The 19,972-nt window shown below is 39.2% G+C and overlaps 1 protein-coding gene across 8 annotated transcripts in view; it reads right to left on the reverse strand.

Annotated features, from left to right (window-relative positions):
• The window catches only part of QKI (QKI, KH domain containing RNA binding), a 163,356-nt gene extending 143,707 nt beyond the window's left edge, over nt 1-19,649 (reverse strand). For 4 of the 8 annotated variants that reach the window (XM_082305719.1, XM_082305713.1, XM_082305712.1 and 1 more), the window contains exon 1: nt 18,820-19,624. In XM_082305719.1, the coding sequence (XP_082161845.1) occupies nt 18,820-18,961 (142 nt within the window). In that variant the 5' untranslated portion in view covers nt 18,962-19,624. Of the gene's footprint in view, nt 1-18,819 lie in introns of all 8 variants that reach the window. The other 4 variants (XM_082305717.1, XM_082305718.1, XM_082305715.1 and 1 more) reach the window with 3 other exon arrangements.
• Between the last annotated feature and the right edge of the window lie 323 nt (nt 19,650-19,972).

Raw genomic sequence — 19,972 nt, forward strand, 5'->3', positions numbered from 1 at the left:
TCCTTCCTTTGAAGGGTAGGAAGAGTTACTAATCTTAACAACACACTGCTGCTGAAAAATGAAGTCATTGCTGTCTTCTCACTCCCAGCTGCATAGTTCCTTAAAGTCTCTCACACCAGCTCTGCCTTAGTAAGCCAATTCAACTCACTAATCGAGCAAAAGACTACTCATACATTTTCCTTTTTGTGCTTGATTACCTTTCTTCCAGGCTACTGAGCTGAAACAGATCACTGAAGAATCCACTGAATGCCAGAATTACCAGAAAGGAAGTAACAGGGACACCTTCCCAAACAAGAATCTTTTTGCATCATCAAGCTACTAAGTTTGTTCAAAACCATCTTCCATAACTTCTCTCCAAGGTTTTCCAGTAATGTTAAAAAAAAAAATCCAGGTCCTACAGTCATTTTGCAGTAAACGGGTTGGACATACTCTCTTTTTCTGTTAACTCAGCATATACATTCCAGTTTCAACTCTAACCAAGACCTGTACTTGGTCTTTCTAATTGAATGGGTACCTCTGAATGCTTACAGTCAGAAGGCAATAAAAAGCACAGGAACAGGCGTGAAAGTTATACCAGCTAACTCTGGATGTCTGTACACATTCAAACTTGTCTACCTGCAGTAAAATAAGAATTCTAAGGAAAAGTTGGTCCCTCTTACAACAAAGCATGGAAGTCCAATTAATGTGTTCATTTGAGTCTACTACAGTCCCAGAAAATTAACATAATGTAAAACAACATTATAAATGCTGGTGCACATTTCTCAAGCAAGTTAGGCCATGGTTTTCCTGTGACCAGAAAATAATATAGAAATTTATATACAAAAATATATTCTGTTGAAATTCTGTTCTATATTTTCTATAGAAAATAATCAATATTTTCTATAGAAAAATAGGAATAATCCAAAATGGTGAAACACATTCAAGAACTTGTCAACCATTCACTTTATTTTGCTACAAATCTATACTTTCAAGCAAAGGAATATGGGTGAGCTACTCATTAACTACAGAAATGGTGTGTGATAGACTTCCAACAACCGCCAGAATGAGGCTCAACTGTTTTCACCACACAATTACTTAATAATCCTTATGTCTTCTGCTAATAAAGGGTACTACCTCTTTGGAAATTTTACTTTACCAAGATAAAAAATAAATAAAATAATTAAAACAAAAAAACTATCAGGGTTGGTAATAGGTTTTTCTAAAGGGCAGAACAAAGTTAAATCAAGAGCAAGAAATGAGCAGCTCCTGTTTCATATACTTGCTAAAAAGATTCTTCATATTGGCCCAGAAATCAGGCCATATTTTACCTTTGGGAACTTTACCTTAGGGATCATATAACCAAGAGAATTCTTCTAGTATAGACCATACTTTTGATTTCATTTAAGAGGAGAAACTGGATCAATGAAATATTTGACAGAATATCCTTACCAGATTGTTCCAAAAGCCACACTTACATGTTTTGCCATTAAGTGTTCCTCTTCTCTTCACAATCCAATGCTATTTATTCTTAACTCTGCCTGAACGATGATCACCTCTGAAAGCACCCAAAAGAGCAGTCCAGAAGTGTTGCGGTTAGGACATTCAGTTAAGTGTCCAATAAAAGTATGTATTTCTAAGTGAATTTATTTGCAATTATTTCTATGAACAGATTATAAGCATATCATCTTTTAGTAAACTCCCTAAAGAATGTTTTGTCTTCTTTTTTTAATATAGTGCTTACCATATATGGCAATCGTATTTGTAAATTCAATTCCTAATTATCATATAGGAAGAACATCAGCATTTAACACTTAAAAATAGAAGATTAAGAGGATGATTTGCTGAAATGTATCAGTACCAACGATTTTGAAAAATGCTGTGCCTCTATCAGAAATTATGTTACATACTATTACAGAAAGTATCCTACTTACAGTGGGACTTCAAGACCAGTTAAATGGCGTTGTTTCTCACATCAGTGTAACGCTGCAGACAGCCTTCAAATACATATATATGCTTTTTTTAAATCTCAGATCACATTAGGGTTAAATCTGACATAAGGGGAAATCTGTGAAGCAGTTGATAAGTTTCAATTAATTATGCATATTAGGTCCTACTTTACAACAGGAGCAAATTTCAAGATAATAAGAGAATAGATTTTTCCAAAAGCCTTACCATGTGAAGTTTAAGCAGCAAGGTCAATTTTTTTTTTTTATTTAAAAAAAAAAAAACCCACAACACAACACTGTATCTAGTTCTTAAATAAAGGAAGACTGAAGTGTCATCCATCTGAACTAAACAGGCCAAGCAAAATACCCTGCAATTCCTGTGTTCTCCTCAATGTCGAAATGGGTGGATAAATTTAAAGCCTGCTCTCTCAGGAGTTGCTTTATAGGCAATTTTCTCCCAGTATCAAGGTCTGCAATTTCCATTTGGCTGCCAGTTTGCGATTAAATTCATCACCTTTATTATAAAAATGTGCTGCACTCCACGGCCTGCTGCACAAGAATCGTAAGGAAGACATTTTTCACTGCTAACAGCAGCATCATTCTGAGGCAGCCATCACATCCATTCAGACATTAGCGTCTCCAGTGTAACGCAAGGACCTATCGCTCACATGAAAAAGCCCTAACAGCGGGTATACCTCAGAGGAAGTTCTTCACAGGTGGTACCTTTAGTTCAACTTCTTCGGTAAAAGCCACCATTACCTCCTATATTAAGCGTTTCTGGAAGTCAACGGTTTAAAAACAAATATATCGACATTAAACTTGTCTACTTGCACTAATCAAAACGTTTCTGAGAATAAAATCAGTTCTCATGTTGATTACACCTTCATATACACCTTGCACTCCTTACTAAAATCTATGACATTGCCTTTAAACATCTGTACTTTTTAGTAAGCACTCTACAGAATTTTTTTTACGTATATTTTCTCTTCATATTACGTGTCCTCTTCTTTCCTGCAAACTTTGTTTTCAAATTTCCACTGATTTTTCCCACCTCAACATGACCTACTTTTCCTTGGAAGTTTCAGAAAAGAAATACCGAATATTAGCTGTCTCTTGATATGGAAGTCATAGGAGCAAACACAACTATGCAAACGCAAACTATGCTACATGTTTTAATGTCCTCCTCTGCTAAGGATCAAAAGAAATGCCCTATCTTCATTTTGCTTCTTTATATAAATGCTACCTGAGCTAAGTAGGATGTAATATAAAATTTGTACTTATAATCAAAAATATGCTACTGGAAACACAGAGCAGCAAAGTGATAGCTACCAACAGGAGTAAGAGCTAACTAAAAGGCACACACCAAATCTTTATGAAGCATGGGAGTTAAATTCATATTGGTTTGTGCTTCATTGAATAAAAGACTTTAAATTACAGTAAAACAATGAAAGATAATATGCAATCAGCAATTAAAAATATTAAGCCCTTAGTATTCTTGTAAAATGCACAATAATATCATTTTAGCATGTCAAATAGCTGTATTAGTCACACTGAAAGGTAATCAAATTGTATTAGAGGTAACCAATCTATATGCACAGTATGAGTTAACTTTACATGTTAGCTTATTTAAGTATTACTCGGTTGTTATTAACATGCCGCGTTTCAAAAGGTGTATTTCTCTTACACCCTTTTTCAAAAATCCTGTGTTATCAGATAAGCAAACAGTATCTAATACAAAGCTGATGTATCTCAAGAGTCAAACCATCCTGCGGTATCTTAACTCATTTCACTTTATGTGGCCACTTAAGTGAAGATAACAACACTGGAAATAGTAGTAATGTTGTTCTGGTCAATTCTTGCCTGCCTTTTTAAAACATAAGAAAAACGTGTTAAACCATAAATCTGTTATTTAACTGGCAGAAGTTAAAAAAATTAAGTAAATGATGGGCAGATATCAGAAATTTTTAAATCTTGCACAACTGAGATTGTTTCGCACCGTATCAGATGGGTCACATGAAGTAAAAGGGAAGTGCCATCTAGACTTCAGTGACTAATAAGAAGGACATACTGCATGGCATTAGCAGCAGTGTGAATTAGAGAAATCATCTGAGAAGCCATTTCATAAACATGAACGCTAAAAATGAAAGTTAAACCACCAAAGGCTCTTTAGCCTATTTGTCTATAAAGTTAACTTAAATTTCAACCAAAACTGCCAAACATTTGTTCATATTGCAGAAAAATATTAGAAACTTTCTTTTGGCAATAAAAAATAGCATCTTGTCACACTAATTAATTGGTTTCCACTGCAATGCAGCATAGAAAGCTGATTTCAACTCAACTTTATTGAAAACAATAGCTTGGTATTTGCAAGCTGAAGTTCCGATTATTTCACAGCCCAGTGCGTTTAACAATTGGCACATCAAGTTCCGGGACTATTAGGTGAAATTATCAACTAGATAAGATAATGCAGCATCAGTGTTTACCTCTTGCCATTATAGCAAAAGTTGAGAGCGGAGCTTTGCTAACCGAAACCACAATGAGGGAAGAATTACTGTTTTGTCAAAATCTGTAGAATTAACCAAAATACGGTTTATAATAAAGTGCTCTGCATGACACCAATAGATATCAGAAGACAGGCAACAAACACCACAAAAAAAATTCCGTATGCGAGTTTGCATGATGATATCCACCATGTTCCATAAGTAAATTTCAATACTGTATTTTAAGAATATGGTTTTTTAAAAACAAAATATGAATTCCATTTTTGCTGTCAAAATTCAAAATATATTTATATTTATTACTAAAACCAGAAAGTTTTCTTTTTAATGAAAATACTTAAAAGTAAAAATTTATAATTCTGGTATTTCTAAGCTACACGAAAACATTCTTCATTCATAAGGAGAACATTTCAGTTAATCAAAGTATATTACAAACTGTCAGATATGTGAAGTCTAAAGTAGACTCTCCTCCCCTTCCCTTTGGTTTTACAACTATACTAATCTTATGTATAACTTCCAACTACATCAGAAAAAACATTATTTCTAATCATATTAAATCTTGTCTATAGAGACAACATTCATAACTGGGTAATCTCTTCCTACTACTGTAAGAGAGAGGTATTAACTAGTACCGCTACTACAAGAGAAAGGGGGGGCGGGGAGAAAGGGTGCATCTGTGTCTATATACACACATGGTAGAAACAGACAGAGAATATTAACACAAAACTAATATTTATTTTACCAGTCTGGTAGCTAAGATCTCTGCTACCTACATAATTAAAGGGTTTAAGATAATGTAAGTCCTTACAGAGTATCTATCTACAGAATCATCAATTTTCTCTTTAGCTGACAAATTCCAGTAAGTTTAAGAACAGCCTCTTTTAGGAACAAACTAGTAGAAAGTAGAAAAAGTGCAACCCACCACACAAATTAAACATCCAATATTTAAGCTGAATGCTAGCTATAAATCACATGTGATTTTTTAACACAATTTTGTAAGCTTCTGGTACCATATAGATCTGAATTACACTAGTTCCCATCTATCTGTTAAATCCACCGGAACAATCTTATAACTTAAGACTTTATATTCAGGACTGATTTAAAGAATGGATTTACTATACAGGCAGGATCTGCACCTGGACTACTATGCATTAAACAATGTTACAGGTTACATTCTTTTTTTCAAGTTAATTTATCACTAAAACCAAACAACAGGTCCTGTCATCTCACAGAGCTGTTCATCAGAGGGGAAAGTTTGGAAGAAAGACATTTCCTGAAATATCTACAGCTAAAGGTACTGGAGCATCTGGAACTTGCTTTAATATCCTTGTTGATGAATTACAACAGTGTGGCTATTTTAATGGAATTAAAATTGAAAGCTACAGATGCCCTTAAAGACAATTTACTACTGAATCTATTCTATAGTAATAGCACACCAAACAGAATTTAGTAGGTTACATCTCTTATACCTACTCTTCGCAATTAATGTCTCAATATTTTGCATGTCCAGTGCTGCAAACTGGACTCTACTGATAGATTAGATTCTCTAGATCTCATCTGGGGAAAAAGTCATCATACTCAGTAGTTCAGTAAATACGTAATAGCAGGAAGTCCTAAGAAAAGAATAAATGCAGATAGGTGAAACAAGTTTCAATTTACATGATGGCGAATGCAATTTGTTTTCGTGATCTCCTTGACATTTCTTGTTTCAAAATTTTACTTTGGACCATGGATAAGAACAACTGCTATAATGAAAATGCCTTTAAATCAGTGGTCTTCAGTCTTTTCCACTTACAGACTAACAAAAAAAAAAATTCCCAAAAGAGGTGAAGGCTCAGTGTAGCCTATTTAAATCTCCCAACAACAGATTTCCTTTTTCTTTGTTATCTTCAGCATCTCTCTTCATATGCAGTGGGTCTGCAAATCATAGACTGAAAAACACAGTCCTGGTGACTCATATTGCTTTTCACTTAGCTCCATTAACTTTTCAAACAAAAAAAGTTGCTGTCTACTTCAGGGAGAATGTGATCTCAGAGATCTCATATCAAACACTATTTTGTTTTCATGCAATAGCAAAAGATAAAACCTCAAGAGTTAGGTTAAGGAAAAAAAACTCTTTGATGTTACTTTTTGTACAAGTGACTGCAGTTTCACTGATGGTGCTGCAATACGAAATATGCCTGCTCTGTAATTCTTTGCTATGTCAGAAAAGGTTAGGACAAGGAGTGGCTACAGTAGCTCAGTGTGACAAGCATGAGGAAAAACAGTATACATTAAGTTGGAAAAAGACAGTAGATGTAGAGGAAATCTTGACTAGATTGTACAAACATTAACTTCAATGTAAAGTACCTCCAACTTTCTCATCCTAAGAAAATGTTCTGCCAAACAGACGATCCGAACCAGATGACAAGCTACTTCGGATCTCACAGTACAACAGTTACTGACACCTTTATATCTCGGCATTATTCTCCTTTTCTAAATCAAGTGTAGTGTATAATCTCATAAAGTTTGAAGGCTAACTTAAACTGTTATATTATTGTTGTAAATCGGAAACATTTTCTGAACAGAAAGACATTTCAGTTCAAAAATTTAACTACTTCAAGAAAATGTATTCTGATTTTTCTGCTCCTTTCATATAATGATTTGATTAATCTAACAGTTTCAAGATCAACATACGATACAATTTTTGTAGTTACTTATACAGTGATATGTTCTTCAAATGTACTATGTCCTTTGTGTTATTTTTTTCATTATACCAATATTGATAGGTGCATAGTATTTGCATCCATATTTGTGGCATTGTTTCACTAATTAGCTGGAAATTATCTGTGTTTCATTACTAGCAATATTCATTCCTTTGCCTTCCAAAGGGGGGGGAAAAAAAAAAAAAACAAACAGAAAAAAAGATGTTTATAGCAGCATAAGCTGTGTTTCAACTTTTCAACTGCATGTATTACATATCATGAGAAACTACTAATCCATAACTAGACCAGGAAAAAAAACTCCTTAAATGTTAGTGCTTCATTAGTATCTTGCCTTCGTATCTGAAATTTAACACTAAGAGCACACAATAAAAGTCTGAAGAAAGAAAGAACACAATATCCTTCTGATTATTCAGGAACACATTTTAGTTATTAACAATCGCTCAAAACTTTCAGCAGCCAAGTTGCTTAGTCCAGAAGAGAAAAATGTGCTAAAAATGTAGTCTCGTCTGTGTAGTAATTTATACTGTAACATACCATTATACTATACTAGTTATGACTACTATACGACATACTGAAATGCTTGTCTTCAATACCGATTTCAGTATTGAATTCTGCTCAGGGCGGAGAAAGCCTGTACATATACTCTTCAGCCTGCACATGTAGGTTTCGTTACCCACAGTAACTAAACAGTCAGAAAAAATCCATACAAACAATCCCCACAGAGTACAGAACTTGAACATTATTACTTTAAACTATTCTCCATGTATCAAGTGTTCAACAATTTGATATAACAACAAGCGGTCAAAAACAATTCTAGCACAAACCATATTAAATGGGATTACAAAGACCTGTGCACATGACAAAAACCACTTCGTTATGCTATTATGTTGATAAAAGCAAAAAAACAAAGGCAATTTTATTTCTGGTTTAACCCCCTCAAATTCACAAGGGGGGGGGGGGGGGGGGATTTAAAACTGAAAGTAACCAGTAACTGAAGTAACTGGAAGTAACTGAAAGCTGTGAGATCCAAGACAGGTTAGTGCAAAACTTGAAACAAAATTAAGTTCAAAATAAACTAAATCTGCCTCGAAGTTAACTTATCCGAATTTTTATTGCCAAGTAAGGTTGCTGAGATTGCAAACATCCAGGGAAGTTCGGGAGTCTGTCTTCCAAACATAAAACTCACATTTATCAGTCCTAAAGACTGATGCAAATCTTTTTCAATAAAGTACAAACTAGTTGTCCATCTGTCATTTTAAGCTGTTGAATTTAGTAACCTTCTTGAATTGTAGAAGGGACATGTTTCTTTTCTACTCGGCCAAGCAAAGGAGTGCAGTCCCTCCTCACTTAATTACCCAGCATACACCTAAATACCAACTGCCATCCCTCAACACTCCAGCATTAGCTGTTAGTGGCTATCTTCCACAGCATCCATTTCTCTCCAATTCATCATCGTCAGCTTCCCTGCTGACACTCTTCAGAGCTGCCTAGTTGATGAATTGCTCTGTTATTCATCCTATGTTAATCTGAGGCTGACGCAAGAATACCTTTCTGAAGACACTTAACAGTATTAAAACTCGGCACTACCAAGTGCCCTCAGTGTGCATTAAACCTCCCATTTGGAACCAACAAGATTCCTCATGAATAGTTATGAATAAAACACAGTTACTAAATCAATATGCACTAGGGTTTATGTACCCCATTACCTATAGGCAGAGTTTCCACACAGTTCCTTGCTTCCCCAGAAGCTACGCCCAAATTATTAGAAATTGGAAACACTTTGATCCATGCAGAATTTAACCTCAATTAACCCTATATTAAGTTCATATAAGGAAGTTTTTCCCCTCCTGCTCCTCAAAGTATCAGTATATTTCTTAAATGCCACAGGTTTCTCAAAAAAGTTCTTTAAAGTCCTTAAGCTTAATAAGCTTTTCTCAAGAAAGCCAGGTGCACTTTTTTTTTTCGGTTTCTTCCAAGGGGGATTTGATCTTTAGATAATGTTTTCTCCAGATTTTTTCCCAAAGGGTTATGTTAGTCTTGTCACAAAAAGAAAATTTATCCGGAGAATGAACCCAAAAACACTGCAAGAAATTTCAAAATACGACACTCAGATCTCTGTAAACATGTTATTACAACACCTAAATATACTTCCCTTCTAAAAGCAATTGCAGTCACTAATTTTATACCTGAGAGATACTAAAGTATCATTCTTACTCTCAAAATATTTTAATACACATATAAATCAGTCTTCCTGATAGAATCTTGGTTAGAATTCATTTCTCATCCCTACCGTATCATCTGTGCCCAGATTTTGTTCAAGTCTATTTACTAGTTGAGCACAAAGTTGACAGAACTATGTGACAAGTGGGAACAAAAGAATCCCTATGAGGAGTCTGGCTTCAGGTTGATTCAGAGGCAGTATCCGATTTCCATAAAAGTCTCGAGTGATATAAAGAAGTAGTAATTCCCTCATAAACTGACTGCATATGAGCCTCTCTGACTATGCTTATCTTTATAGATGATATGATACTTAAGCAATTAAAGAACTACCAGCAACTTGTCTCTACCGCCATCTAACATGCACCATTTTCTCACTGTGCAGACAATCTTCGCAGCAAAACCGTCGTACTTTAAACAAGACAGCTGGGCCTATTACAGCTTTTTAACCTTCAACTTTAACATACAAACCAACTGTTAGAGAACACACTTGTCAGTAGATTATACATGTATATTTAGGCAAAGATGGTTTGGAAGTTTGGGAGTGGGTGGGGACGATAGCAGTTTTGCAACTTTTTGAAAAAACATCCGTGCTAATTTCTGATGTAGGGGTGCAGCTCATGCTCCTTCAAAATGAGACAAACTGAAACTAACTAAAAGCAATATGCACAGATGAGCAACACTACTCAAAAGCAAACAGCACTGGCCCAGAGAATTTTTCCTTGTGTTCTCCTCCTCCCCATTCCTGCAAAGAAATGGAAGATATTCCACAGCAAACAGAAATGAATTTGGCTTGCTCTGCATCTAAAAATTGAAAATTATGCATTAACTTTTGATATAATTATTTGCAGGTTATTAGATTAAGCTGCATTAAGAAGAATATTAACCAATTTGCTACTGCTTCAAAGTCTGATAAATAAATGGAAGCAGCATGCAACATCAGCTGAATGTTTTAGTTGAGTTGCCATTTAAATATACAAACCAGAACATTTAGTTTTTATTAATACTTGCGCTAGATGGATCTGTTGCTTACTTTAAGATTTCAGGTGTATTCCATCTCCTAGACACTAATGAAGAAAATACAATGCAGTTAGGATAGGATATTTCAACCAAGTAATGGTTACAGAGATTTCTAAAACAGTTCTTTAATCTGAATTAGACAAAACAGTAAGGTTCATTATTTCAACAGATGAAGGATTTAAAGAATTCAGCAAAGTCTGGCTTCCATCTAGTGTCAGCTACTCTGAAAATGGTCACATCCTTAAAATTTTGAATGGACCTGATGCACAATCAGTTGACATCAATTAGGAGTTTCAGACTTTAAAGTAAATGTTTAAGCAAATGTACTTCTCTCCCCAAGGCTCTGCTCTACATCTTCAGTATCGAGCCACCTCAGCCATTGGGCCAACACAAATAGTCTGAGATCACATATGGCGAGTTCGATCACAGCTCTGATCTGTCTGAAAAGAAAGCCAGTGCCACACAAACACTCAAAAAAACCCCTGACCAGTCCAGAATATCAGATGACCTTTTAAGCCAGAAACTGATCCACCAGATAAGGGTATAAAATACTGTATTATCTTCCCCGCCTCTGCTCTGACATCAGCAGCCATTCTGATGCATTACCCCCCAAAATTACGTCGACATAACTTCCCAGCGAAGTAACAAGAATTTAACTGTTTGTCATGCTGGGTTTTTTTCCTTTTCAAATCAAGTCTTAAAGAAGCATAAACATTTTAACGTTATATACCATTAAAAATGTTAACTGCCCCACTATTAATGTGCTCCGATATCAGTCAGTTATCACACAAATTGCTTCATGGTTTATCCCCTTTAAAAACAGGTATCCTGAGGACCTTTCTGCTCACCCACTTCCTGGAGCACTGCAATGAAGTTACAAAGTATCGAAACATTGCTCTGGTTTCTGTGCTGGAAACACAGATCATCTTCTCTAACCCACTACAGTACCAGGCAAACTACAAGGATCCAGGTGCAGCTGCAAAACAGTATAAAATATTTTAAAAACTGAGTCAAAAAATTGACTTCCTGCATGCTATTCAATCAACTACACACCACCAAAAACACTAAAAGAAAACCCACTAATAGCTACCTATTGCCATTTCCCTTCAAGAGAATGATTTTTTGCAATGAACTGAGAAGCAAAATTTAGTATTTTGATATCAAGTATAAAAATCAATTCTCAAATCAAAAGTAATTGAAAAATATCTTTTCAATTTTTATTCAGTATTTTAAACCATGAGAAAAAAAAAAGCCCAAACTGTTATCATTACCACACTCATTCCAAGCACAAATACCTGCTAAAATAACTGCAGAGTATCAAAAAAGCTGCAACTTCTAGTACCAGACCCAGACAACAGAGGTTTAGTAACACAACTGCCTGAACAGAAGCACTTTAGCTTGCACCATCTTGTTGTTGTTGTTCTCTGACACCCAACTAGCCTGCAATAGATGCCTTTCTCATGGAAACAATAACAACACCATGGAAGGGCAGCTTTGCTAATGAAGCTGGATAATATTTCTCTTTATAAGAAATGGTTGCTTTGCTCATTCAAGCATAAATTGTCTCAAAAATCTAAGCTCTGCTATTAAAAAGCTAATTCCACTTCTATTAAATGTTTCCAAGACAGACAACCAAACGAAACCCAAAACCCAGAAATCACTTTAACTGCACTGCACAAGGTAACATGGGATATTTTATCAAGTTAAAAGCAGAAATGTAGTGTTGCTTAACTTTCAGCAAACCAACTCTTTGTCTCACCAGAGCAAAGGGATCTAATTCAGATTATAAACATTACACCTATCATCTGTTTCAGGATTCAAACAACAGCTCCAATGTCCTTCACAGACCCAGGTCCTCCTGCTACAAGGCTGCAGACGTATCTTACGCAGTGCTTCTACTGACCTAACCAATTGCATTAAGCATAATGAGATTAAAAACACTGGCAGTTTTACTGTTGCTACTAGTTTTCTTAGCACTGGCTTATTAAATTTCAATAAAACGTCAAAATCTACAGAAGATTTTCATAGCATGTATTTTGATTAAAATCAATACAGAAAAATTCACACAGCCCGAATGAGAAGTTGAGTTATGTTTCGAATAAAGACAAGGGTCAGTGAGCGAGGGCATTTCATTACTTCACGGCTTTCCTGCCAAGGCATTTCCCCTGTCTCCCCCCTTCCCGACATTCCATATAAGCAGTCGAATATAAACTGTGGGTCTCCATGTCAGACCCATGCTGTACTTCAATCAGCCTGAGCTGTCAGGATGGTCTGGTAATTAACGTTAACACAGGTCCGTCCTGTCAGCCACAGAATAGATACCAGATCAGCATCTAATAATACATCTAATTAATAGCATATCTGCATCAGTATGCATTCTCCAAAAAGGAGAGCATTTTAAGGTTACAGACAGTAATTAAAGCCAATACAAATGTACTTGCTTTTCTACCAAAGTCTACACAATTCAAATCATTTTAAGTATCCCATTCCTGATTTGGCATTCTTTAGTGTACTCAGAGGAAGAAAGATTTAATTTAAGAAGGACTGAAACAGATAACCTGGTCAAGAAAGTTACTGAACTACAAAAGTAACCATTCATTTCATGTCCAGCCTTCTCTTCACATGCACAGCGCTCACTGAACACCAGTAACTGTTTTCTGACTTGACCTTTTCTCTTTTGATGCATGCAAACTTCATTTCCACAATTAAGACATTTTAAGTGCTCTATTAAAATCTATTAAGTGTTTCTCAGTTGGTGGTGTGGTTTTTTTTTTCCCCCTCCACTTTGCTATACTATCAACCAACACACCTTCAGTTTTTCCTTTGCGCGTTATGAAAGCATCGTTTGCCACTCCCTAATCTAATCGGCACTTGGCCAGTTGTTTCTAACTGTAGCAAGAGATTTTTAACACGACACTAGTTACTTTGGAAACTATTGCATACAATTTCAGATGAGGAAAACACAGCTCAATTCCAACCTTAAGGAACAAGTAACCCTGAACAAAAATGATAAAAAATTCAAAGAGGTCTCCCCCAATTTAAAGACAAATAGGTCAGCAGCTCTTGTACACAACTAAGTCTATTATAGTTACTCTTACTTAAAAAACCCTCCGATGACAGACATTTTAATAATCAATTATTGGTAAGCAACAGTGAATAAACTGCTTTCAAAACATGAACTTAAAATAACTACTTTACAAACTTAACTTTTATCAGTCAAAACAAGATCCATCTTTTTAAGTTACACACCAGGTGACTGCAATCCTATAAATGTTGCAGATACAGCTCTAAAAATAACTTCTTTTGAAAAGAACTGAACTGTTGCGGGGGGCAGGGAGGGGGTGAATATTTTTCCCCAAGCCAAAAAGAAAAAGAATTTTTTTCTTAAATGCAATGGAGATTTTGTTTTTATGTTATAAGTGGCTGCCAAGGAATTACAAAAAAAAAAAAAAATGCCTCAGAACAACTCTTATGAAGCTTTTGAACACACAAGTTCTAGAAGCTTTACAATCTCATTATTACAAGACAATCATAAATCAGAAAAACGCCTCAGACCATTACCTTAAGATTTAGAGATGATTAAAAAAACAGATTCAAAAGAGCACTGTTGATAAACAACACACAAACAATGCTCTTGTTGCATGCCATTTTGTACAATTTTAACATTATAACTCAGAGTTTAAAAATTAGTCTGAGACTCTCTGGGAAAACACCTATCATAAGGCCTTTACCCTAAAGAAGATTTATCTTATCTCTATTTATTTTAAAGAGGAGGCATGGTTTATAATGAAATAATGGTTTTTAACTGCAAGACCTGATACAACTGAAAAACAGACATGCTAATGTGGCCAATGCCCCTTCATCAAATCTGACAAGTCAGCAAAACCCTAGCTAAGCACAGGCTACATTTACATAATCACAAACAATAAGGTCATGTGCAAACGTAACCAGATAACTTCTCGGGGAGAACTTATTTAGAACACCAGAACACAGTTCTTCAGTCTTAACTCCTGCAGACATTTTGGTGCAGACAATGAGACAGACACGAAAACTGCAGTTCGGGGCACTGGGGTCTGCAAGTTTGCGTGCACTTTTCTCAGTGAGCACAGTAAACAGAGCGCGCAACACCCAAGAAAAATTTATCCTCCTTAATCCCTACCTAGATGTTTTTAAAGCTAGCTTTGTTATAAATGCTAATCACAAAAAGGCAGCCTATTTGACACAAAATTAAGAGTTCTCTCCAAAAGCTAGATGCGTGGCTTATTTTACATTTAAAGGTAGACATACTTTTAAGTCACCTTCAACACAAGTTTGACAGGAAGGCAGAAGTTTTTGAGGCCTAGTTTAAAGACGAAAAATGAATTCCTGATAAAGTCTGCGTCAATACCTTTTTAAAAAAGGTTCAGACCACAGTTTTTGTCTGTGTACATTCCGATGAGGTACAACATTCTGACCACTTAGAAGTTCAAGAAAACAAAATGCAAATATGAAAGTTACACTACTCGGATCTCAGTTAATAGCTTAGGCATATTTGTTCACAATCTGCTGAAAGAATAAAACCAAAGTACCTCATTAATTTCAACAGGTCAGAGAGCAACTGCAGAGTTTGAAATGTCCAATTAATTAAAAAAAAAGGCAAGAAAAAAGTTACAACTTTATTCATTCTCCACAAAGGGGACCATTAAAATATACAAGTTGTCAGGAAAAAAAAGATCTAGGTTAGAATCATGAAAGTTAGTATCTGAGAAGTTGAGGCGCAAAAAAAATTCAGGTCACGTTTGATGGTGCAAACAATTACAGGAAATACAGCCTATTCCACATTCAGGAAGAGCCCTCTCTTCCCACAGGTTTGCACCAGTCTGATAAAAACAATCCAGCTTCCTAGTTATTATGATGTGCACTTTAAACATCCTTGTTAATCCACAAAAGCCTTATTTACACATAAGAAGTTGAAAGCACATATATGCAAAAATATCTGTAACCTAAACAAAACTGTGACTTTCATATTTTACTATAAAGCAGTTCTTTAAAAAAAAAAGTTCCTCTATATACCTCTCAAATTTAAGATCTTCAAAACCAAATGCCGTAAGGCAGAGACCATCTACTAAGTCAAGCACTAAAATTTTCAAAGATCAAACACTAGGATAGAGTTCAGAAAGGAAAATGTGTTTTGGATAATACACACAGCACAGAAACAGGCCAAAAAAAAGATGTACATTCTGAAACCTAACCAGATTAGATGTACTGTTCTTCATCTAAACCGCCAGGTCCATTTCTATCTCTTGTTGCATACAGTTACAAGAAGTAATCACAACACAAGCCCATTTGAGTTTTGTTTTTAAACACTGGCATGTAAAAATAAATAAATAAAAAACCCCTAGCATTCCAGTAGAGAAAGCAATCCCATATTTTATTTGTTTGAATTCTTAGGGTTGTCACTTTATTTCTTCAATTTGACCAGCACAACATAAAAGACAAAGCCTGATCGTAATATTATTCGTCTCCAGTATAAACAAAACCTTCAGTAAAATGGTTGGATAGTAACTAAAAAAAAACAAAAAAAATCCCACCTATAAAGCAAAAAACAATAAACTAGAAGCAGCAAGCCAAATTGCAGGAGGGGGGAGGGAGCAAAGAGGGAACGTGAACACTGTAACTTTATTTTTAGATTATATATATAAATCTATATATACACACACACTTGCCCCTAATATTTGGTACTCTCAAAGGTGCCACGAAACAACTCATGAAACTATTAAATATTATACTTTGAAGTAAGCGTTCTAACTCTTGCAGACCTTTCTAGCAAACCTATAGTTTGTTATTGCTAAACCCTTCTGGAGGATGCCAGTGTAGCATATAGTTCAAGATATTAAACACGGTGCCCCTTTGGTAAGCAGGATCGGTGTTTTACGGAACAACAGTTGTTCCAACTTCTCACCTGTTCATCACTATTGACTATCCCACCTATGTAATACTGCGTGTAAGCATACAATATATGTAAGTCCATGAAAATATAGATACCTGTACAAATCCACAAGTATTTTGTCATTCTTTGGTATCTTCTAATAGATTTGTTAATTTCACTACTCAAGTCAGAAATGGTGTTCAGAGGCCGGTCTCACGCCTCAGAAAAAAAAATAACTGGCGCCCCTTAGTGTTCAAATTTTGAAGTCTTGAAGCAATTTACTAGATTTGCATGAAACATTTTTTTCAACATTCCAAAAAGTTTTCTGCCTCCACAATACTTCCACCCAATTGCCAACGTAAACAGGAAAAGCAGAAAATCTTAAAGGGATAGCAGACTTCTTCCTGAGACTGTTTAGAAACACAGATTGTATTTTATTTATTTTTCTTTTAGAGAAGAGTGTGAAGAATAGCTCCAACACAATCCTTAAACTTTTTCAGCAAGAGTCTCCACAGCTCTCATTTTGGAACTCCAATACTTCACAAAACAGATTTCCAGAGCTTTCAATATTTGAAAATATATCAAAAGATGTAAGGATCTCAGACATTCCTTTTTCAGTGCCCTTTTTGTATGGGGAAGTGTTTTTCTTTCTTTTGTTCTCTGACAAAAAAACAAATAAAAAAAAAAAAAAGGTTTCGGGCCTCATCGGGCCTAAGCTGAAGAGATTCAGGAATTTAAAAATCCGACATCAAGCCTCTGGAAGGCTCATTTGTGCTAAAAAGGAGTCCTCTCAATCAAGTTTCTTCTTGATGCTTAATGTAAATCTAACTATTGTGAAGTGGTTGTTTGCTGTGGTGACCAAGAACATAAGTTTTAAATAGTTTTACTTTTCACATCCGTATTTCCTCCAATATAAATTCAAACTTCACCAAGAGTCTTGAAAATAAAAATAGAATCTCCCATTATATCGCTTCCCACAGTCCATCTTTCAGTATTCTTCACCGGGTTTTTTTTTACTCCTCTATCATTTATTTCAGAAGGTAGCATTTTCTCGATATGCTATTTTTTGTTGTACTACAGTCACTATCTCATTTTTACAGTCTTGGGAGAGGGCGGGGAGTTGTTCTACCAAATATAACCAGCTCTTTCATCTTCCGAGGTCAACAACTTCCCAAACTTCTTTTAGCGAGGAGGAATACGTCCGCAAAGAAGAATCCTAACTCGAAATCTCGAAATTCAGTATTTCATGCTAAGAATACCAACAAGTTGAAACTGTATAAATAATTTATGGTTTTATCATATTCTACAAAGCTACCAAATACGATTAAACAAACAGGTCTCTCTAACTCTCCAGAAAGCCTAGGTTTAAGGTGGGAAGAAAGGAAATGCTTTTAGCAAGAAAAGCAAGCCTGTGAACCCAAGCAAAAAGCGAATTTCAAATACTAAGAACAAGCGTATCACCTTATTTTTAACACCGTGGCTCTGCTACTGTAGTGAGAAGACGTATGGGACACATGAAGTTCCTAGCATATACTTTTTTTTTTTCTTTCTAAAATAGGATTATATATTTGTAAATACGCAACCTTAAAGGAAGCTATTTAGGAAAAAAAGGGGGCGAGTGGGGGGGGTCAACCCCGAGGGGGGGCCCCTCGCCCCGCCGAGGCCGGAGCGGGGTGCGGGGCCGGGGGCGGCGGCGGGCGCTTGGCAGCAGCAAACGAGGCAATTTCGTAATTTCTTTCTTTTTTTCCCCCCTCGCTAAAGTCACACGTAGGAATCTTCCAAGTTAGTTTCTTTAAAAGGTAAGGATAGCTGAAAGAAGAATTTGTTCGCTTCCCTTGCAATATAGGAAAATTATAATTAGTTTGTGGCCAGTTTGGGGTGGGGTAGAGCTGGAGCTGAAGAAAGAGCTCAGCCCCCTCCGCCTTAGTCATTCAAGTTCAAGCAGCTTCCAGAACAGCCAAATCCCGAAACCAAACACCCCCCCGCACCTCCCCCCCCGCCGGGGCCTCCGGCCGGGCCGAGCAGCGCCCCGGGGCCGCCGCGCAGGACCCCTCTCCCCGCCGCCGCGGGAGGGGAGCGCCGCGCCGCCCGCCCGCCCGCCTTCCCTCCTCCCTGCCTTCCCCCAGAGCACATTCCTGAGCGCCTCTCCTCGCTCCCTCCCCTCCGTGCGGTGGCCACCCTTCCCCCGGTTTTAGGGGACGGTGCGGGGAAGGGAAAAAGGAAAAAATAAGGGGGGGAGAAAAACCCCGGGGGAGAGCGGGGACCTCTGCGGCCAGGGCTGCCTCTTCCCCCTCCCACTCGCTCGCCGAGTCCCCGGCACCGCACGGCGGCAGCCAGGGCGGGGAGAGCCCGCACTTCCCCTTTGTTTTCGGCTCTCCAGCCGGGGGCCGAGGGCGTGCGGAGAGCAGCGGGGAGAGCCGAACAGGCCCCGGGCTCCCCCCGCCGCCCGGCCAGGATCCCGGGAGCGGCGCGGAGGCCCGGGGAAGGGGGGGAGGCAGGGCAGGGCGGCGGGGCGGGGGAGGGGGCGGCCGGGCCAGCGCTTTTACCTTCGTCCAGCAGCCGCTCGAGGTGGTTGAAGATCCCGCAGAAGTTGGGAAGGCTGCTCATCAGCTTCTTGTCGTTCATCAGCTGCATCAGGTAATCGGGGCTCGGCTTCGGCTTCTCCTTGGTTTCCATTTCCCCAACCATATTCCAAGCCCGCGCAGAGACGGCGAGCGCCCGCAGCAGCTCCGCCGAGCAACGCGACCGCGGCACGGGGCGCCCGGCTGGATCCGGGCGGGCAGGGAGGCGGTGGGGGAGGGGAGGGGGCGGGGAGGGGAGCTTCCCCGAGGAAGGAGGAGAAGGAGGAGGATTCAAATCCGGAGACAAACGCAGACCCGCCGCCGAGTCCGAGGGACCGAAAAAAAAGAGGAAACTCGGTAGAAACCCCCGTGCGGGCTGCGCCCTCCTCCCCGGGCACAAGGACCCGCCGCCGCCGCCTCTCGGTGCCGCCGCCGCTTCCCTGCTCCGTGCGCCCTCGGCCGGCGCAGTCCTCGGTGTGTCCCCCCTCCTCCTCCTCCTCCTCCTCCTGCCGCGCACACACACGCCGAGCCCGGCTTCTCCTCTCGGCGCTGCCCCCTGTCTCCGCGGCGGGGGAGGGAGGGAGGGGACGAGCGGGGCGGGCGGGCGCTGCTGGCGCGGCTGCCGCTTCCGAGGAGCCGCCGCCGGTGTCTCTCCCCTGTTGCCGCCGCCGCCGCCGCTGTTGTTGCCGCCGCGCTGCGCCTGGCGTGTCCTCCTCTCCGCCTCCCGCCCGCCCGCCCGCCCTCCCGCCGCCGCTGCCTGTGGCTGGTGAGTCTCAGCCCCGCCGCCGCCTCCTCACTTCTCCTCAGTTCGCTCCGGAGTTCGCTTCAGTTCAGGCTGCGCTGGCAGCGGCAGCAGCGGCGGCGGCAGGAGGAGGGGAGGGGGCAGGGCCCGCGGGGGTGGGGACATGCCGGGGGGCGGGCCCAGGGGCGGGGCGGCGCGGCCGTTGCCCGGCGGCGGCAGCGCCGCTTGGCGGAGCCGGCTGTCGCTCCCCTCCCGCTCCGGGGGCCCGGGGCGGCGGCGCGGCGGGGGGGGGGGAAGGGAGGACGGGGCGGGGGGGCGCTGCCGCCGCCGCCGGGCCGAAGGGGCCTTTCTCCCCCGGCCACGCCCCCTCCGAGCGTCTGCGCGTGGACAGGCGGC

This window comes from Platalea leucorodia (assembly GCF_965183815.1).
Source record: "Platalea leucorodia genome assembly, chromosome: 3".
In the NCBI taxonomy this organism is placed as follows: domain Eukaryota; kingdom Metazoa; phylum Chordata; class Aves; order Pelecaniformes; family Threskiornithidae; genus Platalea; species Platalea leucorodia.